Raw genomic sequence first — 27249 nt, 5'->3', positions numbered from 1 at the left:
TATGCAACAGACCTTGTTGAAAATGGCCGTGGTTGCTGCCTGTCTTGAACATAGAATAGTCTGTTCTTCCAAGAAGATGTCATGGCTGGATGGGAATAAGGGAGCAAGAGAAGATGATATCATCAGCATACAAAAGGACAAACGGTCATGGTTGACCCACAATTACTGGTACCCTACTTCACATTTTGATCCTCAAGCCCACACAAACTTGATAGAAAACAGTACTTGACCTGTTTCAAAGATGCATTGTTTGTGTTATCTTGTGTGGTTTGTTTAACATGGTTTTTGTTACAGGTTGAGCAGGTAGGTGAACATCCCATTTCTCAGTGAACATTTCATCTTGTGTGTGTAAAAGAGTCGAGGTGATTGTTACATTTTTCAGTCCAACCACGAGCGCATTCATTTCTCGAAAGAATCACCAGTGATTATATTTACAAGCTGACCATTATTTCACCATGCAATTCATCACTGGACATTGCATCGCCCACGATTGTTGTCCAATCCCGTCACTCGTGTTGTGATTCTCAGAACACAACCAAGGATCCACCACACTACCCTAGTCTCGCTCATGCCCCGGGGAAACCGGCCCTGTACTATTTGAATCACAAATGCCCTACAAATCATATTTTGCGGCACACAAAGGCGAGTGTGACTCATGAACTCTGCATTTGCATAATGAGATTAGCGATCCACAAAGGAGATTTCTCCCCGCCAGCTCTGTGTGGAAACACTTCCATCCGGCGCTAGCGGTTGACAGCGTCAGGGACTCCAGGTCGTGGGTGCCCACTCTCTCGGTGATTTACCAGGACACAGCTGGTTTGTGGGTGAGGGGTTGCACTTCAAAAGGAAGCAGCTGGTTCATATTAAGAATAGGCATTTCGAGGAGGTGGGCATTGTACCACCAGTTTTGGAGATGTAAGGGGAATCTTGAATCGTCAGCAGCACTCGCTAGCTGTAGCACCTCCTGATCAAAACAGCGGGCCAAAACAATAACCCTGCTGTCAAAATTCAATTGGCACAGAACGGGTTAGCTTAGCAAGCCAACGTCACCGCTAAAAACTCCTGCAAAACTTTGGATGAACAGAGCCGGTATGCAAGACTGCCTCAGAAGAGGCCTGGAGGAGAGGCAGTGAGTGGACTCCCTACCTGCTTCATTACAGCTTTTATGAGAGCGTTACAAGCCACCAGATGGACGATGACAACAATGGCATCACGTCTGGGGCCCCATGCTGGCACGCCCGCATCCAATGACCTTGGGGTGGCGCTGGAGCGTGCCCACATCGTGACAGGGAGAGAGGGACCTCCAGATAAGGACGCGGCTGTCACCTGGTCCCTCGGCCGACTCTAAAGGCTGACCGCTCTGCCTTTTCCCCCTTGTAATATTTTGGTAGAGAAGGATCGTTTTGTGCTCGCTTCACGTGTGCGTATACATTTCAGCGCTAGATATGAATAGGAGCGCGTGAGGAGAGCTGGGGTGCACGTCGGAGGGAGGGAGGGAGGGAGGGAGGGAGGGAGGGAGGGAGGGAGGGAGGGAGGGAGGGAGGGAGGGAGGGAGGGAGGGAGGGAGGGAGGGAGGGAGGGAGGGAGGGAGGGAGGGAGGGAGGGAGCGAGGGAGGGAGGAAGGAAGGGAGGGAGGGAGGGAGGGAGGGAGGAAGGAAGGAAGGAAGGAAGGAAGGAAGGAAGGAAGGAAGGAAGGAAGGAAGGAAGGAAGGAAGGAAGGAAGGAAGGAAGGAAGGAAGGAAGGAAGGAAGGAAAAAGATGTGTGAAAAGGAGGAGGACCAGAGGAAATTGAGAGCTCGAAAGGACGAGAGGCGCACCGCTCCACCTTCAGGCCCGGACGAGTGCTGCAAAGGAGAGAGCCAGGGCCTCGGCCAGCCATCTTGTTGATCGCCTAAACAAATCAATCAGGGCTTGCCAGTGCACGCTAATTGAATTACACAAATAGGACTGGAGGGGTACACACGGCCAAGCCCGCGCAAGGCGGCAGTGGGGTGGGCAGCCTGTGGCCGCTGGCGCTTTGCAGAATGAATCATCTGTTCCAGGCCCCTTCCCCCTTTGCTGCCTCCCTTCATCTTTCCTTCTCCCTACCTCTCTCTATCTCTCTCTCTCTCTTACACCCTCTTTTTTTCCCCTTTCTCCCTCTTCCACATCTCTGTTTCCTCTCTCTCTCTCCCCATCTCTCTCTCTCTCTCCCTCCATCTCTCTCTCTCCCACTCTCCGGCGTCCCCACTCCCTGCTGTAATAGCCAGACGTGTGTTTGTACAACTTAGGCCCGGGCAGGCCGTTCATTATCACACCTGGGTGCCTCCAACACTCTCAATCAGAACAGCCTAACTGTGCTGTTAACCAGGGCAGCTGTCATGGGTGACTTTGACGGCCCCCCCCTCCCCCCCATCTCCTCCTTCCTCTTCCCGATGTAGAGCGGCTGTGACGCCGGCGAGGTCGAGTGGATGCCGATTCGTCCATATTGAGGAAGCCTAATTGGTTTTCTGCTAGGTGTCAATGGCTCATGTCCAGGGCTTGTGGATAAAATCTCGTCCGTTTTTGGATAACTAGCCGCAAGGCTTCTTTTTATCTCTGACCTGGCGCTGTACAAAGCAAAGGTCACTGGTAGATTCTTGGTAAGCGAAGCCTGTCAGCCTTGGCCATGGCAAAGCAGAGTCGAGCACACGCGCGGGATTGTACTGTTATTGTCGAGGACGCTGCGCTTCCGATTAGACCTCGCAGGAAGCCAGGCCTGCCGAGGTTGTCCTTTTTCTATCGCGCGTGTTCGCCGTTCTGCTAGCGTCGCCGTAAAATGTCGTTTATCGTAAAGACACATGGGGGTTTCTCTATCGGCGAGACCCCATTGTGTGGCCGCGCGAAGCTTCGTTCGCACGGCGACATGCCTTTTGCGAGATAAAGTTTTTTTCTTTTCTTTTTTTTTTCTTGTCTTTTCTTTTCTCGTGTTCAAAAACAGCTAAGTAACGCCAATGGCCATACACACACTCTGGCAAAGGCAGGGTGAGAGGAGCGCAATTATGCAAAACATATGGAAAATAGTCATTAAAAACCCAAGAGAAAAGACAGCCGGAGTTGGTTCAGAGGACTTGGAGGGGAGGGGGGATATGGGGTGCACAGGATAGGGGGATAGGGTGGGGAGCAAGAGATAAAACTTCAAAGGCATCTTCTTTTTTTCAAGCCAGCGTGTTAAAAAGCGCTTTAGGTACTGTTGTCTCAAATTGGGGACCCTCGGTCAACGGGAAACTGTACGGTCACATCGACCGAATTAGTCCGAGGAATTAGGAAGGGAGGGAAGGACACATTAGCAAATGAATTAAAAGCACCAGGATCTGAATAGGAATCACATTCATTGTGTGCAACAATGCAGTCCCATTCTGTGCAAGGACGCACGAGTCAATCTAATTTACACCACAAAAAGTGGAGGTGGAGAATGGTTATAAAGTACAGCAATGGAATGTAAAAGCAGTAATTGCTCTGGCCGGATATTTTCAGCTGTACTCTGGGAAGCAATTTGATATAATAAGGAGACGGACATATCGGGAGGGAGACTTGAAATACCATGAACGAGTGGTTTCCCTCTTCTCCCTTTTTGAAGCTCGCTATGTTCTTTTGCAGCTTCAGTTTCAAATAAGTGGTCGCACACATACGGTGCAGTCAGTCGGGAGTCCGTATCAGCTGGAACTCACACCCAGTTTCTCCTCAACTCTGTAGCATCATCCACAGGGTCCTCCAGTGCCTTCTAATGAGCTCGTAATTAATTTGGTTTGACTGTTTGTTTGTCAGCCCCCCCCCAGTCGGCTGTTTGTGTATCAAACGGAGAGCCTCTCGAGCTCGCCGATGACGCGTCACCTTCAAATGTCATCATCAGTAATGTTAGGTGCACATCCTTCGTCAACGGAACACAGACTTGAGATTGAGCAAGATTTGGGTTTGGTTTCTCAACCCCAGTTCTGGGTTTTTTCACCGTGTGTAATTTATGGGGCATGAAAAAAATACGGCCCGTCTTGAATCGACGGTGGGTATTCAGAATTCACCTGGGGTGTCTACGCCGCAGAGTTTTATGGAAGTGTCTGCCCAGATTCGGACTTCACACGCTCTTTATGCACCTTCCTCCCCGCCATCAAACCGAGCGGGCTTCTGAGCTCGTTCCAGACCACCTGCCAAAGTGTTGAAGCCTGCTGCGCCTAGCACACATCAAACAAATCCAAATTCTAAAAAAGCCTGCCCCCCGTGGTTTGCAGGTAGACGTTGGCATTTGTCATGCCAGACAGGGCATCCTATTGGGGCCCAGGTGATCTGAGGCATGTAGGGTAAAGCGACAAACCGACGCAATAGGGGAATGCTTCGAATTTGACACAGCTATGTCACCGCAACCCTTTTGTGTCGTCGCCACACTTTGGTGAGAGATACTCACTGCCGCATGAACGTCGAGGCTAGCCTTCAGCAAACGTGTTTTTTCATACTATAAAATCCATAGTTGAGGGGACCTTGCCCATGCCGTTGACCTCTGGACATTTGCCTGTGAACCCTGTGACACAGTAGAGCGGGGCTTTTTTGTTGACAGAGGAGCTGTGTGACAGCGAACGCAAGCGCACGGGCTTATCAATGAGCCTCGGCTGAACGCTAACAAGCGCCGAGCGCTCCTCCCACCCCGGGACGGGCAATCTGTCTGTGGGGCCGCGCGCCAGGCAAGAGCCGCAATGACATCATCAAGGAGCAGCCGTCGCCGCGCGGTAACCAGGAGTCACCTGACGCGGGTTCCCTCTTGTCTTTCCTCTCGGCTCTCCTGCTCCGTTTGTCTTTAAAAAACGTGCGCAGGGCTCCGCCCTCTCAGATGAGGGCCGGCCGATTCGAATTCCAGAGCTTTCATAGAACTTCACTAGATCTTCTCATGCACCACCGTGCACATCATTCCTCCAAGTACAAGGCGTACGTTTCCTCAAACAATTTGTTAATATCTTGCCATTCATTATTTAATAATATGTAACATCATTATTTATGTTGTGGGACTTCAGAGGGCAAGATTGCTGTCCTAAGCAGTGTTGTTCCTTTAGACGTGAACTGATGAACCATATGTCTGGTAATGTTCTTCCGGTTTCCCATCCCCCCTCCCCTCCCACCCTCATACACCCACGTACACACCCTCGTGCACACACACTCCTTTGGGGAGTGCGAGACGAAGGTCGACCTGTCAATCTCCATCCATCGACAACATCGCGTTGGTTTCCCACGTCGACATCGTATCCGTGGCGTCCATATTGTTTGCACTCATGGGTGTTTGAGGAGAAGAACGTGTTCTAACAGGAGCCACGTTCAGGAGCAAATTGAACTTGACGTATTCAGTTCAGGGCGAGCATCGTTTTATTTTTTCAACACTTTTTTCTTTTCTTCCGATGCATAGTGGACCAGGAGAGTTGGACAGTGCTTCTCACATCAGTGTGCATTAGTGTCGAGGAGGTCACAAGCTTGAAATTAAACGCTCCCGGAAAAACTCAGGAGGATACTCCTCCATTCAAGAATGTTTTTGACTCCCTCCTGTCACTGTGGAATCACTAATAATTCCCCCCACCCCCTCTCCCTTTCTCTTTTCTCTTGTCTCTTTCTCTCTCTCCGTTTTTTGTCTTTGTTTGTGGTTGTCTTCCCCAGGTGCCCTGCAGATCGAGAACAGCGAGGAGACGGACCAGGGGAAGTACGAGTGCGTGGCGTCTAATGTGGAAGGCGTTCGCTACTCCTCCCCCGCTAACCTTTACGTGCGAGGTAGGGTGCAACCGGGCCCGGAGCTCAGCCAATCAGACGCTTTTCCAATCAAATATCAGGCCCAGTGCTTTTAAGTACGAATGAGAAAGAAAAAAAAGAAAAAAAAAGGAACGACCTTAACCCATGTCTGCCTTCTATCCTAATGGTGATTGATGAGGAACCTTTGCTAAACTAACGATAAAGGGCCGACGTATTTAATTACTGTGGCATTGATACCAGTGTTGTCCTCACATTCATGTAATATCCAATGAAGGTGAAGTGTTAACCTGCAGCCAATCAACTAACCTTCTTCTTGGTGTCTTTGAATCCCTCTATTTCTATTTCTGAGCGCCATGCTCTCCAATCACCCCCAAAAAAGTACTAACTTCTTTCTTGTGCCATTACCTTGATAGTTAAGATATTAGGCAATAGTTCATTATTGTTATTATTCCAAACGTAAGGTCAATACAATACGTTGAAAACTTTAATTAGCAAATCATCCTTATTTAACTGACGGACCCTAAATGGATTGTGGAGGAATTGTTTCTTGATTAGATTTTCAGGCACAGGAATGTAACGGTAAGTCTGATTTTGATTGAGTGACAAGGTTTCGTGCCAACCAATCAAAATATCTTACGTTTTCTCCAGATTGTGAAAAAAAGGTTTGAACTCAATCAAGGTCAAACAGTCGTAGTGTTCTTCTTGGTCAATGCTTTGTGAGGAACAAAAAGCTATGGTTTCAACATCCTAAGAAATGTTTTCAAAGCCTCTAATGTAGTCATTTCAGTGGTAAGTTGTGAACATATAAATAATAGTCTGGCAGAACATTTCATTTGAGTGAAATAGGAAATGAAGAAGAATGTTACTCCTTACTGCTAACACTAAATGACAATGTATCCCTAGTGAGGTAACTTTAATAAATCGAGGCAGATGCATTTTAGACATGTATTATTTATTTTGTGCATATTAAAAAAGATGCCTCATATCTGCTTAGTTTGTTCCCACTGCTGTGTACCAAATAACTTTGTTCCCGATGAATTATTTAATGCTCTTACATTATAAAATGGGTCACGGAGATGCCTTTTCATTATTATCGTTAGAGTCATTCCTTTAGAAGAACTTGCTTGCTATTGAAGTGAAATATTCAAATCTGCCAGCGTTAGCATAGACACCATCTTGAGGAGCAAAGTGCTACCTCTATCTTGGTTGTGGTTTGGCACTGTAAATCAAGAATATACCCCTATTGCCATTGTCTTGTGTGGCTGTAGATTATACCCATAGCAGGCTTATATTTGAGGAGTTACACGTAATTGTACATAATCATCCAGACATCCAAAGTATATGATCATTTTAAATAGTTCAGATAATACCTCAAGTTACTGAATATTCAATGGCACATGTTATGCCTTGATTGTGTTAATTGTCTCTTTATTGTTTAAATTTGTTCTATCGATTATGATATTTGATGTTGACTATGTTTCGTTCACAAAGCAAATTACACTTGAAATTAGCAGCTACTGTACACCATATGTATCAAAAAGGGTTGAATACAATTTTGTTAGTGTGGTGTTCACCTGAATATGACTTTAAGTGAATAGACAAAAGTCATCATCATTCTAGTTCACAACAATTAACTTGGAGATAGCCTTGAACGGTAGCTGCTAATTTCAGCTCAAACTGTGTCTTTTGATTGTTTTCTTTTTTTCTTTTATACCTATCATTAGTTTTCTTTATTTTCTCTTTAATTTGTTTCCTTCTTGAACGAAAGCAAATTCGGCCACCATGGGATCTCTCTGGGTGGCTAAGGAGCTTGTGAATTTTGAAAATGATGATGGCTTGATTTGACTCCAGTGGCGGCCCACATTTTCTAACAAGCAACAGTGCAGCCACTGGGGTGAATCTGAATGTTCTGGGTCACAGTTTATATTAAGGGGGGAGGGGGCGGGGCAGGCAAGATTCTTAAAGACGGATGTCACTGATAGCAGAGACAAAAGAGCAGGAGAAAAATGACAAAAAAAGAGAAATGTAGCTGCAGCTAAACACCTTGAGGTGGCCTTTTTTACTCTCTCTGTGTTTCCCCTATTTTTCTCTTCTCCTCATGTCATTGTGTTCTGCATCAACCCCTTTACATCCCTCAGAGCTTCGAGAAGGTTGGTGTGTTTTTTCTTTTTTACTTTTTTTACCCACATTTACAACAAAAAAACAACATGTTGAAAATTCTAGATATACTTACCTATTGCAAAGTTCGCTTCATGACTAATTTGAAGAAATCCTGAACGAATAATCCAAACTGCTAAATAATTATGAAGGACAATTTTATTTTTATTCAAAAGAAGAAATGATGAAAGCAAGCCCGATTAGCTCGGGTTTTATTTCTTTTCAGTTTGCATTGTGGGGCCTTTTCTCGTATGCATCCTTTGGTATTGCTGCTGCACTGAACGCTTTCTTGCACATGTTGTCATGGAAACCTCGCACTTTGAAATATCAAGGCCTGATGCATGATGGGAGAATGTAACTACGCTTGCATGCCTGAACAAAACTCCTTTGGCTGTTGTCGTTTCTTTCTGCATTTCTCGTGTGTGTTTTTGTTTGATTCTCTTCCTTCTGTTATCCCACCAGTTTTTACTTGATAGAAACTTTAGTTGGCTTCTCTTATTAGTTTGTACTTCTGTGTCGTGGTTTTGGTGCTGTGTGTAGTTTTCTTTTGGTTTTGAAACATTCTAGAACCTTTTCTTTCAGTCTGTTTGTTCGTAGTGGTTCATTTATTTGTTTCCTTCTCAGTAATACTGCTAATTTATGAGTCCCAGTATGAATGCTAAATGAAATCATATATGTGTATACAGCCAGTGTTCCTGTCATCTTGTTCAAAACTAAAAACACCTGATTGGGCTAGATGTGGTTTAGTGGTGATTCTGCGCAGTTCAATTTGAAGGCCTTATTGCCAGCGCCACACGGATCAATCACTAGAATAATGAATCCTACATTACATTTTCAGAGGTGCTATGGTGGTGATTATGTTCAAAAGGAAGTCAACCAGACAATATCCCTTTGTTGACTGACAGCTGCTTGTCCCAGACCAGTTTACAGACTCATGCAAACTCAGAATTATAATTCACTCATTCCATTTCGGGTTGAAATTGATTTTCTATTTGATGCAGAGGGCGTGATGAAGGCTCTGAAATTGGACAGAAACAAATACACACCAGTTTGACTTTGGGTGTGTTTGTTATAATCCCCTTCTAATAGAGAGCAGAGGATGCCAAATGAACTGCAGACCGATGCAGGCACCATTTATTTCATTCTAAATTGGACGTCTTCAACCAGCTTCCCCTATCAACGTCCCAAATCTTTTACGGCTTATATTTTACGAGCGGTATGCACTGGATTTTGCTAGGCAAATATTAAGCTGAGTCCGAGCCAGTTCTGTATTAAATCTCATGTCACTGACTGCAGTAAACTTGCCTGTAAATTGTACCACTCTGGAATGCTTCTGAATACATTACATAGATTTGGGTGGCAGCCGGGGGTTGGGCAAGAGAATGACATCCGAGTTCAACAAGTTTGTTCGATCAGGCACATCACTCATTCAGGCAGAAGAGATAGCAGACTTCAATACGGACTCCCCCGATCTGTCTCCTGTGAGAGCTGGAGCGAGGGGGTGTGTGTGTGTGTGCGTGCGCGCCTGTGTGCGTGTGTTGCTCCTTAAGCTCCGTAAGAGCACTGCCCTCCCATGGATGTCCCTCGAGCGCCACAAAAGCATGTTAAGTATTAAAAGAAACACGGCGCCCCGACTGCAACAAAAAAGAGGCCTTAATAATTGACGCACTCTGTGGGTAGTGGCCCCCCCTCCCGGGGATACGCGCCCATGTGGGCAGCGCAAGATGGCCGCCTGTAAGAGACACAGGGGTCACCCTTCTGCCTGTTTCCCCGCCAATGCAGAGGGAGAGCATAAATAATGAAACGCATCTCCTCTGCTGTCTCGAAGCACATTCGAGGGAGTTTATTAGCTCGTAAGTTTGTTGCATGCGCCCACATCTTTTTTTTTGGGGGGGGGGGGGCCTCTGCTGAGCTCTCTTGGAACGTCTCGCTCAGTTCCTCATGAAACTGAATAGGAAAGTTTGTACTCTGAACATATGCGGCCGCCGTTGGTCTCCCACCCTTCCCAGTCTCTCTTTTCACAAAGCCAAAGGCACTATTTCCTTATTTTCCACAGAATGTCTCCCTTCTTGCTGCTTTGTGAAGACAGTTCATTAGATCATATAATCATCCCTTTTTTGGGGGGCCTCACTCATCTCAAACACAAATGAAAGGGTTGGCTGGTCCCTCAGTACCTAGCACCAATTAGAGATAAAAAGACACTCTATTAGCAATTGTAACAACAGACCTCTTGAATACCACTGGGTCGATATCCTCTCATTGTTGCTTAACAATAGATGTCTCAATCCATGGCATGATCCCACTGAAGGAAATTTAAGTGAGCCCAAATTATATCAAATAATACAACCGGTTGGGTGTAATTTAATCTAATCTGACCTACAGAACATGCGTGTTCATATAAATCAATGTAACTGGTGTGTAGTTTTCATAAACAAATAGAACCATCTCTTTTGCCAATGATGCAGGAAGACTGGGCTGTGAAAAGTGCATGTGAATGTGAATGTTTATCTTCCTCTGCAAGAATGCCGGCCTGGTTTTGAATGTGCTTGCATGTCCTGCTGTGCATTTGTGTGTCACATTGGGAAAGAAAGCTAGATTACACCTTATTTTCTCACTGACAAAGTGGAATACATCCATTTCTATCCAATGTTTGTTTGAAGGAGTCCCGATCCCTGAATCCCCGTAGTGTCGTGCTATCGAAATTCACATCTAGATTTAATCTGGCGCAAAACATATGACCTCTACAAATCTGACTGACTGTATTCAGTGCCAAACTGACCGCGGTGAACGAAAATACCTCCAATACTATTTGGCTGCTTGTCTTTAAAATGTAGAACTATAGACGTGATACTCCCCCGAATCTTTGGAATCCACTGTTTGCTGTTATGAGATACCCTGCCAGGATTCCTGTCAGTTTTCTTTAAGTAATAATTTCCATTTTGATGAGCCACCCATAGCGTCTGTTTTGCATTATGGCAACCCGGGTGAGTTAATACGGCAACACCTGTGGTTTGTATGTAAATGCCCAGGGCCTCGTCCGGTGAGTGTAACTAAAGGATCTCGCTGGCGTGCCTGTGTCCTCAGGCAGCAAGAGGGTGTAATCTCAGCTTCAAGGTGAACCTAAAGGCTGCACATTATTTTGGCTTCCCCCTTCATTTTGGGGCAGGGACATACCGCCTCACCAAAATGGCCGATAATGTTCGCCTTTTCCGACCTCTGGTTTGGGCACAGTCCGCCCTCCACGACAGCGGCCCCCACTTAGGCTAGCACCCGTGCTTTGGCGTTCTCTCTCGGCGGCATCTCTCCTCGGCCACTGTCGAGTTGTCTCCACATCGGGGCTCGAAACAGGATTTCTGCCTTACAACCGGTCCAAACGAGTCTATTTCCCCGCACTCCTGTGCTTAGACGTGGGGCCGGTCGGGCTCCTGGTCTTTGTGAATGAGGAGCATGTCCATGCATTTGGGATTCATTTGTGCTTTGGCTGTGGTTCGCTCTCGAAAAGGGTAGGATCACAGAGGAGGAGCTGCACACCACATCAAACACCGGTGTCAGCTCGCGGAGGTCACGAGGCCCATGATGAAGCCGAGCTTTCAGCTCTGCCCTTTACTCATCTCACACCTCGCTACGTCTCCACATAATGTGGGCTCGGATGAGTCATCGACACTGGATACAAATGTTGACAGTCCGTAGCATACATCTTAGGATTTCTCTACTCGGCCGGAACGCTACGGCGTGCTGGCTAACCTTGAACTAATGATGTTGTGCTCAAAATGAACTGCTGGAGACAGAAGAAGCCAGTGTGTACTGTCTCGAGTTCTGAGTCCATTAATACTTCTTTTATGATTCATAATCTGTGGAAGCCATTTTGGTTGGATCCCAAAATATAACAATAACGGTTTAGAGGTTGAGTACCGGTGTCGGAAGGTGAAAGGTGAAATTGTCCTCATTCACCCGACCACCAAAGCTCCTGGTTCAACGGCTTACCCTTGCCCCAGGGAGAAAATAGCATCTTCAAAACGAAAACGGACATTTTGAATTCCGTCCCCCCTAAGAATGTTTGGATTTGCTTCCAAAGTGAGCACCTTTTCCAAAGACAAGGGCTTTTATTGACAGGTTACCGTTCAGTCATCTTTCAAACGTGTCCCTTTAAACTAAAAACCCTCTCCCTCGGTGAGCAGAGCTACCTACACCGTGCTATTTCAGATGCCATCATGACATGATGTGCTTTTTGAAGTTGAATTTTGAAATATACATTTTTTCCCCCCCAATGTTTGTGTGACCTGGAAATGCTTGGCAATCAAAAGCATGCTGGGATCCATTGGGATGACATGTCGGCACTGGATTTGGTTCTCGTTGCGCGACCTGCGATGACGGTGGTGTGCCTGAATATATGTCACACATGCCATAGTCACACGCATGCATGTCTTTGTGGAGAATGGGCCGCCTTTTCCCCTTTGTTATTCAGTAGGCACTTTACAGAGGAGTGATTGTAATTAAATAATCATTTCTCGACCCAAGTATATGGTTAAATCTGAGAGATACGTTTTCATAATTGGATAGTCAATTGTGATTCTGTGTAATTGCAACGGTAGCTATAATTATAAAGCCCTTGTGAAAATGCCACCTGCTTTTATTCAGACAAATAAGAGCTAATGTGCCAAGTTATTTTCATCTATGCCTTAGATTCAGGTTATTTTCCTCTCGTTTTTAGACTGCACTGTACATAGCTTTAGTGCTGTGTCAAAACTACCTAGGTAATGCTCCTATATATGGAACAGACCATTAGCCAACATGGAATGTGACATTAGTGTGACATTAGACATTAGAATAAACCACTTGAACTGGAAGGACACGTCGCTACAGAGTTAGGAACAGTAATGGACATTACCTGTGAATTATAGGACTTTCAAAAGGTTCTCTATGTTAGAAGAGCACTAATGTTTTAGATTATAGGATGACCCTAGAAGGTCACCATCAAACGTTCATCCCAAACAGAACAAGCCATGTTCCGAAGCCATTTTTTGAATCGTTCAGAGCAGCGTAATGGATGATTTTACACCTATTGCCAAAAAATTGGTTGTGTGACCAACCGAATTCCATTGGAGGTGCAACGGTTGCTTAGGTCCTCAAAGTAGTGTAGGTTATCATTTCTTAGATATCTTTTTGAAGTGGAAGGCACATTTATTTATGAATATCTTCCTGGTAGAAAACTGGTCAGCGAATGAATCCCATTTGAATTGACACAGATTGTTTTGGAATGTTGTTTCCACTGCATCCAGCCCCCATTCCCCCCTCTTCCCTTCTTGAATGCAGTGCACCCCCCCCCCCTGCTTTTTTCCACAACAAAGTTAGGGGTGGAGGGGTGTAGTTCTGAGTTCGAAACCCCGGTGTGCGAGACCTACGGAAAAAAACCCACTTTGAGCCAAGTTTTTATTGAGTTTTCGGTCAGAATCACAGTCTCCTTACTCTATCCCACCTCCGCCCCCCCTCCCCCCTTCTCCCTCCCTCCCCCCTCCCCCCTCCCTCTGCGTACAGTGCGTTCTCGTGCCCCATTCCTGTCTGTCTGTTGGTCTGTCTGTCTGTCTCTTCAGTCAATCTGCTGTCTTGATGCTTGGGCCTGCTCTGTCCTCCTGCCTCGTGTCCCGTCCTCAGGTCCCTTTGTCCCTGTGCTAGTCTGTGCTCGTCTGTCTGTCTGTCTGTCTGTCTGCCTTTCTGTCTGTCTCTAAGTCAGCCCTTACGTTTCGTTCATCATTTTTGACTTCTCTGCCCTCCTCTCCTACTCTCGTTATCGATCTATTTTGCATGACCTCCATGAAAACCACAGACGGCGGCCCCCCACTTTCAGTCTCATCTTTCGCACACACACGCACACCCAGACACATATACAAACGGTCCTTCCCACACACACACACACACACGCAAGAACACACACGCAAACGCTATATCCATATCCTCAACATCAACTCTCTCTCCCATTCAAACTCCTGTGCCTCCTCTATCCTAACCTTTCATGTTGCCTCTCTTCAACTCTACCTCCTGTCGGTCTGTTTCTCGACTTCTTTTCCTACTTGTGATAGTTACTCTGGCTACAACTACTACTGCTACCTCTCTATGTACTCCTCTAGACACACTTTCCGTTAGTTCTAGACTTATTTTGTGTTGCCTCAGCCAGGACAGCGATGTGACAATGTGCCGCTGTCACATTTGGTCACATTGGCTGGAGGGCAAAAGCAAAAAAAAAACAAAAGCTTACACAGCATTGAAGTGGGTTACCCCCCCCCCCCTCCCTCCTCCCCCCTCCCCTCCTTTCTCTGTATCTCTCTATTTCTCTAGTGCCCTACCCCCTATATCTTATATTTCTCTTTTCCTCTCCAATCGTCTTTGTCTGGGCATGCTAGCGACCCTACTACTCTTCTATTCCTCTATGCATTTTTATCTAAATTTTATATCTGGTTTTGTTATCATTTACTCCTTAATTTATTTCAGTCTCTTATGCATGCTGTCTGTGAAACTGATAGCTGCATCTATCAATGGAACCTTGTCAGATCTTTAAAAAGCTTTGTCCAGTGGATCTACCCTAAACCACAAAAATCTGATTAAAGTTTCTCATCTTTAGCCATATCTGTTAAGAACTGTTATGTTTCGTATTCAGGATGCACGAGTTGTCCCTGAATATTTAACCATAGCTTATTATTGGAGACCAGAGAGTAAAATTACATTTACATTTAGTACTTCAGCAGACGCTCTTATCCAGAGCGACTTAGCGTAAGTACAGGGACATACCCCCCGAGGCAAGTAGGGTGAAGTTCCTTGCCCAAGGACACAACGTTGGGAATCGAACCAGCAACCTTCTGATTAATAGCCCAATTCCCTAACCGCTCAGCCATCTAACCCCTAACATTAAGATGGCCAAGTTCCCTATACTTGCCATGTCATGGGTCAACCCTTTAATAGCCAGCCATGGTGTGAGTGGTCAAGAGCACAGCAAGGTTCCTTATTCCGTGTGGCTTTATGTGACAACACAATCACATGGCCTTTGTCTTCCTCTCACGCACTCCACAGGCGGTAACAGATCGACAACAATTCCGCAAAGTTCAGTTCCAAAGATGAGAAACTTCTAATAGATTTTCGTGTCTTTATTTGTGCTGTGATGGGTAAAATTTTGGTAAATGGAACCTTGTTGCTATGAATCATTGCTTTAATGTCAATCTATATTGTTGTTGAAGCAGTTCTGTTAGTTTAGTTCCTTCTCATTATTTGTCTTCTTTACATTTTGTGTAAAAAACAACAGAGAATATTTTGTTGAGTTTCGATCCTCGTTTGCCCTGTCGGTCCTCATTGTAGATCTTAAGAATGCCATTGAAAAGGGTCCATTTTCATCGGCCTGTCTTGTTACCTTTCTCTTTCTCTTTTTTTGAATCCCCTCCTCTCCCCTCATCCTCCTCACACCCTCCCCCCCCAGTTCGGCGCGTGCCTCCCCGCTTCTCCATTCCACCGACAAGTCACGAGATCATGCCCGGCGGCAGTGTGAACATCACCTGCGTCGCCGTAGGGTCGCCTATGCCCTACGTCAAATGGATGCTCAACTCGGAGGACCTGACGCCCGAAGACGAGATGCCGGTCGGGAGGAACGTTCTGGAACTGAACAGCGTGCGGGAGTCGGCCAACTACACCTGCGTCGCCATGAGCAGCCTGGGCATTATCGAGTCGGTGGCGCAGATCACCGTCAAGTGTAAGAACGAGTTTGAGGGTCCTCCAACTGTCACTCGTCCCTACTATTAGACTTATGAACTTCATTTACTGTACTTTGGGAAAATGTGACTTTATTTTCCCCTCTGTATACATTGCTTTGTCATTGCATCAAACCAACCCATAAAAAGTAGTTGGGCTGTTATTTGTCCCTTTCCGACCAACCTCTTCCTCCCTTTCCACTGAATCCTCACAGCCCTACCAAAGCCCCCAGGCACTCCCATGGTAACGGAGACCACGGCCACGAGCGTCACCATCACCTGGGACTCCGGCAACCCAGACCCGGTTAGTCACTACATCATCCAGTACCGCGCCAAGACCTCCGACAGCAAGTTCGAGACCATGGACAGCATCACCACCACGCGCTACAGCATCGGGGGCCTCTACCCCAACACCGAGTACGAGATTCGCGTCTCGGCGTTCAACACCATCGGCCAGGGTCCCCCCAGCGAGCCGGTGGAGACGAGAACCGGGGAACAAGCCCCGGCCAGCCCTCCGCGAAACATTCAGGCCCGGATCATATCCCCGAACACCATGATGGTGCGCTGGGACGAACCCGAGGAGCCCAACGGCCAGATCAAAGGGTACAGGGTTTACTACACCATGGATGACGCCCAGCCCATGAGCCTGTGGCAGATTCACAACGTCCAGGACAGCATCATCACCACCATCCAGAGCCTGGTGGCCTCGGAGACCTACACCATCAAAGTGCTGGCCTTTACCTCCGTGGGCGACGGGCCCTTCTCGGACCCCATCCATGTCAAAGTGCTGATCGGAGGTCAGGATCCAGGGTTCCAATTCTCCCTTAGCAAACAACTTTTGAGTTCCCCTCTGGGCGCATGAACGGAGTCGATGCTCTATTGTACAGTTTGGGGGGGGGGGGGGGGGGGACTTCCCTTGTGTGTCTTCCACGCTGACTGTGTTGGTCACTGATTGTGTTTGTGTTTGGAATGTGTTTCGTAGTCCCAGGGCAGCCCAACAAGTTCATGGTTGGCGCTGTGTCCGACACGAGCGTAGAGCTCACTTGGGAACCCGCCCATGAGAAGGAGGGCATCATCAACTACGAACTACGCTACAAAGAGGGCAGTTTTGGAAGTCAGGTAAGAGCTCATCGTTTGAACCACCCCCCCCACCCCCTTGGGATAAACAAATCCTGGCTGCTTCACGTCTTCCTCCTCGTCCCTGTCAGATCACCAAAACGTTCGGGCCGTCTTCGTCCTACGTGGTGGAAGGTCTCCGCGCCAACGCAGAGTACTTCTTCTCTCTGGCTGCCATTTCCAACAAAGGCATTGGAGCCTTTACCAACGATATAAATCAGAAGACCCTGCAAGCCAGTATGTAACCTTTTTTTTTCTCCTCTGTTTGCGATGTGGGCGGGCATGTGGGGATTCGACATGAGTCAACAATGTGTCCATGCATTTTGTGAACCTTTGCCCAAAGCAGATGTTTTTTTGAGGACGTGAACTTTCTGTCTGGCTCCCGGCAATCTTCGTGGACTTGAAGAAAGGTTATTCTATTCTTGCCTCAATGTCAGCATTATTATCCTTTTCGAACTGTGAATGTGTTTTCTTTGGACATACTCAAGGTTTAAACGCTGGTTTGTTCGATGGGTTCAACTTTAATTAATCCCACACTCTTGAAAATGTGACCTCCTTTTTGTAGGTGATTAATGTCAATTTTTTTCCCAAAGACCTCAAGGTGGAAACAATTAACTGTTGGATGTTTGCTTCATGAACTGTGATATTCACTTGATGCACTGTGTGAAGACTCTAGAGAATAGGGATTCAGTTTGAGGTTCAAAGGGCTCCGAGTGTTGTTAGTTGGTTGTGGTTTTTAACTGCTCTCTTACCTTTTTCATTTCTCTTGCTAACCGCACACTGTATGACAAAGCTTATACACTGTCAAACAAGCCAGTCCTAACAAGCCAGTCCTTAAAGGCCAGACAAGCACAGCTGTTTCTTTCGTTTTTTTCTCTCACTTTTGTTCATATTTGATTTCCTTTTGTCTACAGCAAGTGCACCTTCTTCCAGTTGTCTGAGACACAAAAAATGTCATTCATCTCCTCAGTGACTGCCACGGTTTTCTGCAGAACGTCATGAAGTTCTTTAAGAACTTCATCAAAATTGTATCAGGGTAAGAGTAAGAGTCAGAGGACAGACAGCAAAACCCTCCATCAACAATCAACCCAATTGTGCTCACAAAACTGCTCTTCAGATTCATTCCGGCAGATCAACACTGAAGGGGCCTGTGTATTTTTCTAAAGATGGCAGGAACACATCTAAATGATTCAAACTCTATAAATAGTTCCACGCCGGTGACATCATGCTACAGTTAGTGGAGAAAAGAGTGGATACTGAAGTCTTGACAAATCGATTATTCCGTACTGGATCTAGACTATTGACCTGACAGGTTATTCAACGTACACCTCAGGGGTTATTAACCCATCAAAGCTTTGGAGTTGTACGGGAAGATTGTTGGCTTTGTATCTTAATATATTTGGATTTATCAGTATTATGTGCGGACGATGATAGCGTCCGTTCACGTATGCTTGCTTTGGAGTCAAACGACTCAACAAAATGAATTCGCTGACTAATACACATGTTCTCCGGTCAACTATTGGGTGGTTTGACACAGATTGTCGCTAATAAACCTTCACACAGTTACAGTATCGACTCGGGAGAAATATGCCTATCACACCGTTGTCCTTTGACAGATTATCGTGGTGTACATTCGCCGAAATGTGGCCGACTTGGCCGTAGGAAAACCATGGCAGTAGGGGGAGACTTTCTTTAACACATTTTCTGTTTCTACCAGTGCAACTTGTTGGCCTTATCCCCTCCTCTGGGGCGTGGGGCTTTGGGCTAACCACTTCACCCTTTTTCGTTTGTTAGTGATGGTTGTGAGCTACACAAGACAGTGCAACGTCACTGATGGGGGGGGCACCAGTTGCATGCAACGCTCCCTCCCATCCACAAGGGGTGCTGTTGAAGTTCTACCGCTGCATCCTCGGTCTGTGGTCACACCAGGCATGACTCCAATTCTGTACTGTCTGTCCATCCAACTTCCCCCATCTTGTCTCTGCGTCTCCGAGTGCGTTCGCACATCTCTGCCTGTCTATGTGTGTGAACCCCTGACCTCTTGTCTTGCATTGTTTTTCGGGAACGGTAAGCTGCAAGCAAATTTGGATCGGATGCACTCTCTTCTCTATCCCTCCATTCCTATTTCTCTCTCTCTTTCTGTCACTTGTTCCCACTCAATTGGAACAAAAGCTCTCCTTGGAATGGCTTGACATCACCTGACTATGTTTCCTTCCTCCTGTTTTCGTTGATTCAAGTTGAGGATTTTTTTTTTTCTTTTTTGGTTACATTCCTATTCTGTTTGCTTACTGGTTTTCAGAAACATATATTACATAAAGAGAAAGGTTGGCCCCAGTTCCCCAAACCACAGCAGCTAGCACAATAAGTTAGTAGTAGGATTGCAAAACCCCTTATTCACTGCACCAAAACAGTGTCAAGATTATGTGGGACCTGAGGCTTATTTCAGCTGTCTGCCAGAGGTGAAGGCATCTTCTTTTAAACTTCCTGAGCTCCTCTGAGACGTTTTGAGTGAGTGTCCTGGCTTCCTAGCCAACGGCTGCTGCTGTTGACAGTTCCACCATAAGCCCCCACCTCAGGCAGACGCTAGAAATAGTCGAGGAGTCCGGAAGGTTCCAGTCTCAAACATAACCGAACCCTTTCAACAACGCACAACATACACCAAAAAAATTCTTGATTACATGATCTAATGGATGCCTCGGAGGTAAGTGTTTGTCTTGGCACAGGGGACTCCAGTCTGTCGTTGCCACGAGCAACAACCTCGCCGCGACTTCACTCAATCTACACTCTCCCATCCTACGGAGAATTCCCAGAGGAGCATGGGGAAGGAAATAATAGTCGATTTCCTACAGTCAGTCAAGATTAAACATTTATTTCACATGCCTGTGGTTTGACCATGTGTACTGTACATGGAATACCAGCTATTCCAGGCATTTCAGTCAGCTAGTAAAGCGCTTTGTGACATGGGAATCGTAGGTCAGTCTGTCCAAGCAGAGCTAATCAACGCATGCAGTTCCATCCTTGAACCCAGGCTTACTTGGAAGCTACCGCAGTAATGTACTTGCAGAAGACGTACGACCACAGCCCTTGCTCACTGGTCCTTGAATATCCATCCCTTTCCCACAGCTAAGAATCCAATTACCTTGGTGGGGCACTAGACACTGTCATTATAAACGCACACCTCATTGGAGCGCCATGAGATTGCCCGCCATATGCACACACACTTAGCATATCCTAAAGTATAATGAGATGAGGAAGCCTTGTTTACCAGTGACTGGACTTGGCCAGCTGCTCACACACTCAGACGTACGTGAGCTAATGACATGCTAGGAACAGGCCATCACAACGACTGGATACACAAAAGAAACCACAAGCTGTTCACTCGCGTTGGCCTCGCGTCGCTCGACGGACTGGAGCCCCTTTGCCAACGAACGTGGTGAAACGAAAGACAGTCTCCTTGTTTCCTTTCTTTCTGTCTAGTATCTTTGTGAGAAATGTCTTCAGCATTAAAGTATGTTCAGGCAGTGCGGCGTAACCAGGGGCTTTTGTCATGGGGACCATACTGCCAGTAAGAACCAGTAAGAGACCCACAGCCAAGGAGTTTGGTTCTAATTCTTCATTTAGACCTGAGCTGATGTGCTCTCTAATTCCGATCCATCATTCCAAGCTGCTCAGTTAAGGAGCAATACCAGCTGGCTTGAATGAAGACTCCTCGCTCTCCTGGCTTGAGACTGTGGTAGCTACAAATTCTCTGGACATACTGACAGCAGTGGTCCCCATTCAGAAGCAAGGCCCGTGTGTTGCGTCGCCCTAGTCAGCCCAGGTCGAGACACGTTTACCAGACACCGTTCAGTCGTGGCCAGGGAAGGGTCCACACAAAGAGAGCTTGGATCCCCCATCATCCCACCTGACTGTTGCCCAGGTGAGAGGCTGGGTAATGGGGGTGGGAAGGAGCCCAGGGTGTCGTTACAGGGGACTTCCGCAGAGGGATTGCAGGTCCCGGGGCTGGCAGATAAGAATCCCATTTCATAGCGTCGGAATTCATTTCACACTTTGCCGATGAGCCACAGGCCAGACCTCTGGATTGTCAGGGTTTGTTACACATTCAGATTATACCTTAGAGCTGCCAGGAGCCAGTCGAGTGCTATCTCTCAAATTAAAGTGGCAGATTCCAAATCCCCCGTATTTAGCAAAACAAGCAGTTTAGCCGCCCACTTACAGTAATTGCTGGCGGTTTTCAGATGAATTGGAATATTTGTACGAGCACCAGCACAGCCATTTGGCATGAAGGCGGATTAATCCTTAATAATGGCAAATTCCGTTTCCGCCATTTGACATTGATGGGGGAAATAAAACACTGCGCACACGTGTAATTACGCGCCCCGAATGAATGGAGTCGTCGCTGAGAACTGGGGTCGTCGATGTCAAAACACTGACTCCGGGAACAGATCAACGGCTTGTAGGAGCTCAACAGTGGGCCTGTCGATCTGGCCACAGTGAAGCTCAAAGAACCATCTGTGGTGGTGGATGAAAAGGTTGTAGCTCGGGTATGCATAATAACCAACTTCAAATCAGTTGTCAGAATCTCCTCAGACATGACTAATTATTTGTCGGATCAAATTGAATTTGTTCAATGCTTTCTGAGGGACTTCAAAAAAGTCCCACTCGAACCAAGGCGGCGCTCAAGTTTCCCTCTTTTGTTACCGCTACAGATCCAGCGTCCATAATCCTAGCATTGGAGTTTAGAGGGTATCAAGCTCTTACCAAAGCTGTGCCCCGGCCTGCGCTAAATCTTATCTGGTGTGAGGAGGTCTGTCTGGTGAGATTGCTCGCCCCCTGTCAGATTCCATTCGTATTTTGCCACTGAAGATTGAGAACTGAGCTATCACTCTTGACGCAGGGAGTTTGCAAATACAATAGGAGTGGAGGAAAGAAGCTGAAAGGCGCAAATCCGGTAAGCCCATTGGATACAGGGGAGGCTGTGAACTGTGGCTGTGGTCTTCTCCTGCTTGTGCCAGAACAGTCAGATTCCGGTCTGTTGACACTTTCTTAAGAGTCAAAGAGTACAAGTTTTCCATTCCATGTATTGTTGCTTTTACTCCTTTATTGCTTAGGACTTGTCACTATAAAAGTCAACCTGACACATGCAGTGCAGTAGGTAGGAAGCCATGAAATGGGATTCTCAGAAGGTTTTGGTAAAAGTCCTAATAGCTTGTGAAGTAGACTTTTGGGTGTAGGGGTCCCCGGTATCCTCCTTCTCTCAGTTTTGTGGACCCTTTGGCCAATGTTTAAAGATGATATTACAGTCCTGGCTACAGCATTGAGCCAACTCTCTCCCTCCTAGCGACCCGATGAGGCAATCTCAATGGCCACATTTTAAAACACATCAACAAATGCACAAAACATCGGTGTTTTGGAGGGAAAGTGTTGAATCTCACTGACTCAGAGCAAGCAAAGCTCTGCAGTTAGGTGCTGGTGGTAAGAAAGTCTTAAAAAGTTAGTATTTGTGGAAGCCAGGTACGTATCATGCAGACAGTACTGTTGTTGTCGTTTTTTTGGTTTAGTTTTTGTGGCTTTTTATACATTTAATGGTTTTTTTGTTTACGCTTAATCGCCTGTTTTTCTTTCATTTTTTTGGGAGACCCTGATGTTTTCTTTCTTTCGAATCACTCAGCTTTACCCCCCAAAAAATCATTTCCCACTACCCTGGTTCAATTTATGTTTTGTTCTTCAGCTTTTGTTTTGGAATGGGGAAAAAAATCACATTGTATTTTGTTTGTTCCTGTGGGCTTGATTTCCATGTTGTTCCCTGGGTTTCTCTGTGGAATGCTTTGCACTATGATTTATTTTCGCTTTACCTTACTTCAGCACTATTATCAATATATAATAATGTAATAATGAATGGGGCGTGTCAAAAGATGGAGGGACTTAACTTGCATAAAAGAGTATTGGCAGGGAACTTCAGTTGAATAGAAAAAATAATGTGTCCTTTTATCCGTAAAATAGCCAAATACGGCTGAAGGAGAGTGAAACGTTTTATCACTCCTTGCACACTCACTCGACAAGCCCCAGGCGTGAAAGCTCTGCACAGATTAAAAAGAAGGCTTTTATTTTGATTTAGAAGTTCACAGATGTGTAGTTTTCAATATGTTTTGGAAGAGCACTCTATGACAAAAATCCAGCTAGTGTGTAAAATGGCTTTTATACAATTGGAAATTGTAAAGCGCCACTCTGCTACTTTGCTCTGCCCCTACACAGAGAAAAGAGCACCTCTCTTAGACGGGAGAGACGACTGGGTGAAAGAAATGGGTCCTGACTCTGTCATCCTTTAATCGATAGTGAGAGTGTACCGAGAGAGAATACAGGCCTGGGCAGGTTTCAAATCAGATAGGACTTGTGGTATCTTACAAAAGGCTTGACAACTGACACAGACAGACCATGTGGTGTAACAGACCACTGTAACTGGAGAAGGAGCCCTGTGAGGCAAGTCGTTGGCTTTAAAATGTAGCCATTTAGTAGTCGCACGCGTCCATTTTGCTTCATTATTATGGACCTCAGTGTCTTCTTTTACTCCTTTTACGTTTGCCTGATGGGTCCTTTCATTTTTGTGTAATTTTGCCTTTTCCTTTTGAGTTTGAGTTTCCTTTCAACTTTTTTTTTCTTCCTCTGAGTTGGGTTGAGTTCCTTTTTTCATTTGATCTCTTCCCATCTTTTTGTTTTTCGTTTTTCAACCCCCCTTCTTCCCCCTTCCTCCCTCCCTTCCTTCCCTCCCATCCTCCTCCTCCCTACCCCCTACCCCCCTCCTCCCTCCTGACCAGAGCCCTCCGCCCCCCCTCAAGACATTAAGTGCGGCAGCTCCAGCTCCACCACCCTGCTGGTAAGTTGGCGCCCCCCGCCTGTGGAGAGCCAGAACGGCGCCCTGGCGGGGTACTCGGTAGGCTACCAGGTGGTGGGTGCGGCGGAGGCCAGCGGAGGGGAGCCCATGGAGGAGCCGGCTGTGCCCCCGTCAGAGAACCAGGTGATGCTGCAGAGGCTGGAGAAGTGGACCCAGTACCGGGTCACCGTGGTGGCCTTCACCGAGGTCGGCCCCGGCCCTGAGAGCGAGCCCATCATCTGCCGCACAGACGAGGATGGTACGTTAGGGTTAGGGTTAGTTTAGGAGACCATAGGTTCAAGAAACATGAGAACTGCTATGGGGTTGCTCAAGGAAGCTGCTTGGGTCCATTACTTTTTTCTCTTTATATGTTACCACTAGGCGACATAATCAGAGAACATAACATAGATTTCCATAGCTATGCGGATGACACACAACTATATATATCCACTGAACCCAACGATGCAACGGCCATCAATTCCATTACCAACTGCCTGTTGGCAACAAACAAATGGATGAATGATAACTTTCTTAAATTAAATGAAGACAAAACCGAAGTCCTATTATGTGGCCCCAAATCCAAAAGAAAGATGCTTACTAAGAATCTAGGAGGCTTAACCCCCTGTCTTAAACCAGAGGTGACGAGTCTCGGTATAATCCTGGACTCAGATTTGAATTTCAACTCTCACATAAATAAAGTGACCAAAACAGCTTTTTTTCACCTGAGGAATATAGAAAAGGTACGACCATTCATAAACCAAAATGATGCAGAGAAGTTAATTCATGCTTTTATATCCAGCCGGCTGGACTACTGTAACGCACTTTTCACTGGTCTTCTCAAGAAAACCACTGAAAGACTACAGCTCATTCAAAATTCTGCAGCTATGTTATTAACCAAAACTAAAAGGAGAGAACACATTAGTCCTGTCCTAGCTACTTTACACTGGCTCCCTGTCACTTTCAGAATTGACTTTAAGGTCCTTTTCCTCACATACAAAGCTCTACACGGACAAGGACCTAGCTACATTGCTAACTCCCTTATAAACTACACACCAGCTAGAACACTGCGATCATCAAATGCAGGCCTATTAGAGGTCACCAGAAGCAGTCATAAGAAGATTGGTCATTCGGCCATTGCTAATTACGCCCCAAAACTATGGAACAAATTACCCATAAATATTAGGGAAGCAAACACGCTAGACATTTTTAAAAGACAGCTTAAAACCTACCTTTTTACCGAAGCATTTAAGTAATTTTATCTCAGAAGGTTTTTTCAACTTTTAATAGTTATATTATTGTTGCTATTTTAATGACTTTTAACACTTGTATTATTGTTTTTATTGATTTTATGTAAAGCACCTTGAGCTACAATTCTTGTATAAAATGTGCTATATAAATAAAGTCTTACTTACTTACTTACTTACTTACTTAACCCGTCTTCAACTTCTGGATCATTCCGGATACATTTTTGGGGGGGATATATGTTTTTTTTAGGGCGTTTCTGTTTTTAGTTTGGACAGGGATAATGATGAGTGACAGGAAATGTGAGGGAGAGAAAGAGGGGGGAGGGGGATATGCAGGAAACGACCCAGGCTGTATTCATACCCCGGTCCCTGTGGTAAGGTTTTAGCCTACAAGATCATTTGACTAGTGAGCCCCTTTCGAGAAAATGGCTTGGAGTCACAAGAAGTCTTAAATCTGGGGACCTTTGTGCCGGCTTGCTTTTAGACTTTAGCTGAAAAGACCCTAACCTTTCTAGCTATGATGTCATTGTACATCAGAGAAAGGGCCCAGGTGCCCGAATTGGCTCAACCTATTGACTCAAATCAGGAAAGTGTGACATGTTGACCACCCGCGGACAAGAAAACCCTCGGGAAATCTAGCACCACTCTTAAAACATTGCCACCCACCCAGCATTTCTCGTAACCGACAAATCCGCCACCGCGCCTTTACCACAGCGCTACAGCGCCACGGTGTAGTTATGAGGCGATGGGTCTGACCCTCAGTCACACTGCCGCCGTTTCACTGACAGGAGGCTGACAGGAGCCCTGATCGAACACCATCCCCCACAATCCACCACTGTAAGCCTCCAAATGGAATGCTTTTAACAACGCCAGAGAGGGCGTCGTCTGTCTCGGAAAGGCAGCGGCCCAGTAAAAAAGGCGCGAGGCGCCAAGGCCTCGCATAAAGCCTTTTCATTACGCCTGAAAAACGGAGGCTTGAGCTACCCAGACAGCGAGACGCGCATCCAGCAGACACCTATACTGGGGAGGAGGGGAAGGGAGGTTATCTGTGTGTGTGCGCGCGCTCTCGCGCGTGTAGCTGGCGGGAGCATCTAAAAGTTTCCTGTTTTTTGGTCTGGTTTTTCTTCATCCACAGTTCCCGGGGCTCCTCCGCGGCGTGTGGAGGTGGAGGTGCTCAACTCCACGGCGCTCAAGGTCATGTGGCGCTCCCTGTTGCCGGGGCGCCAACACGGCCAGATCCGCGGCTACCAGGTGCACTACGTGCGCGTGGAGAACGGGGAGTCGCGCGGCCTGCCCCTCATCAAGGACGTGATGCTGGCCGACGCCCAGGTACGCCGCCCTCCCATTGGTCCACCGGTTGGTGACACGTACAGAACCAGCCCAATGACAGTAAAAAGAGTGGAACGACAGTGAAAGACCTGTCCTAAATAAACTGGAATAGATGAACGGATGTCCAACAGAATAGATGAAAACACAGTCGAAGCCCATTTTTTTCAATACTTTCAAACATGCTAGAATAAACCAGACCAGTTCTATTGGGAAAGTCTCCACCCATTGTCTCTGCTGGCTGCATATGGCTGCCATAAATGTTGTATGTATACTCTTTTCTGCAGTGTTCTTTTCCTTTGCCCATGACGAAACCTGCAATCAAACCAACACAATATCCTTCTTTAACTTTGTTTTGCTACGGGTCCCATAAACCCCCTTCAAAGCAACCCCAAATGTTTATTCCTTTAAAAGTCTGATTGTAGGGCTTTATCTAGCTCAGGAAACTCTGCACAAAATGGCTGATTATAGTATTTTGGAAAAACGAAATTGTTATGGAAGCATAGCAGGGGAAAAAAGAGTCTCTTCCTGAAAGCTAGAATTATAAATGGAGCCAGTGCAATAGACAGATTTTTAGATAGCCTCCATTGACACCAAAATGGACAGCCAAAAGGGATGTTCCTTTTATGAGCACATATCACGAACCAGTGAATTGCAGCCTGGAACAAATTCAACAACCAAATGGATAAAGACTAAAAAGGGATATGAACCACAAGAAAATGCTGTCCATTCCTCTCGTCAAACTTTTGCTCAATGCCATGCATTGATCAAGTCCGGCGACAACACCGAAGGCGGGCAATCTTTAAAGATTGTTGACGTCCTAAAACACGCGGTGAACCGTCAAACATTGTGTCTGTTCTAAAGGGACAGTCCTCCCCAGACCCCCTTACAACTCCTTCCACTCTCTCTCCCCCTGGACGTGGCTAACCTCCTCCCTCTCTCCTCCCCCGACCTGTACAGTGTGACCTACTTCAGACGTGCGCGTGTGTGTGTCTGCTCTCTACGACCCCTCAACCCTCTCCTCTTAGTCTCTCTTACACTCTCATTTCTTCCCTCTCTTCTTCTC

The 27249-nt window shown here is 46.4% G+C and overlaps 1 protein-coding gene across 1 annotated transcript in view; it reads left to right on the top strand.

Moving 5' to 3' along the window:
- Window positions 1-27249, top strand: part of ptprsa (protein tyrosine phosphatase receptor type Sa) — a 144078-nt gene that overhangs the window by 71489 nt on the left and 45340 nt on the right. Inside the window, exons 6-12 of the mRNA XM_084675492.1 lie at window positions 5650-5760; window positions 15359-15628; window positions 15842-16423; window positions 16609-16745; window positions 16835-16979; window positions 23558-23872; window positions 25993-26186. Of these exons, the coding sequence (XP_084531618.1) occupies window positions 5650-5760; window positions 15359-15628; window positions 15842-16423; window positions 16609-16745; window positions 16835-16979; window positions 23558-23872; window positions 25993-26186 (1754 nt within the window). The remainder of the gene's footprint in view (window positions 1-5649; window positions 5761-15358; window positions 15629-15841; window positions 16424-16608; window positions 16746-16834; window positions 16980-23557; window positions 23873-25992; window positions 26187-27249) is intronic.

This window comes from Hypomesus nipponensis, chromosome 16 (assembly GCF_054491055.1).
Source record: "Hypomesus nipponensis isolate SF chromosome 16, ASM5449105v1, whole genome shotgun sequence".
In the NCBI taxonomy this organism is placed as follows: Eukaryota; Metazoa; Chordata; class Actinopteri; order Osmeriformes; family Osmeridae; genus Hypomesus; species Hypomesus nipponensis.
Note: the sequence above shows the minus strand (reverse complement) of the source record. Positions and strands in the feature narration are given on the sequence as shown.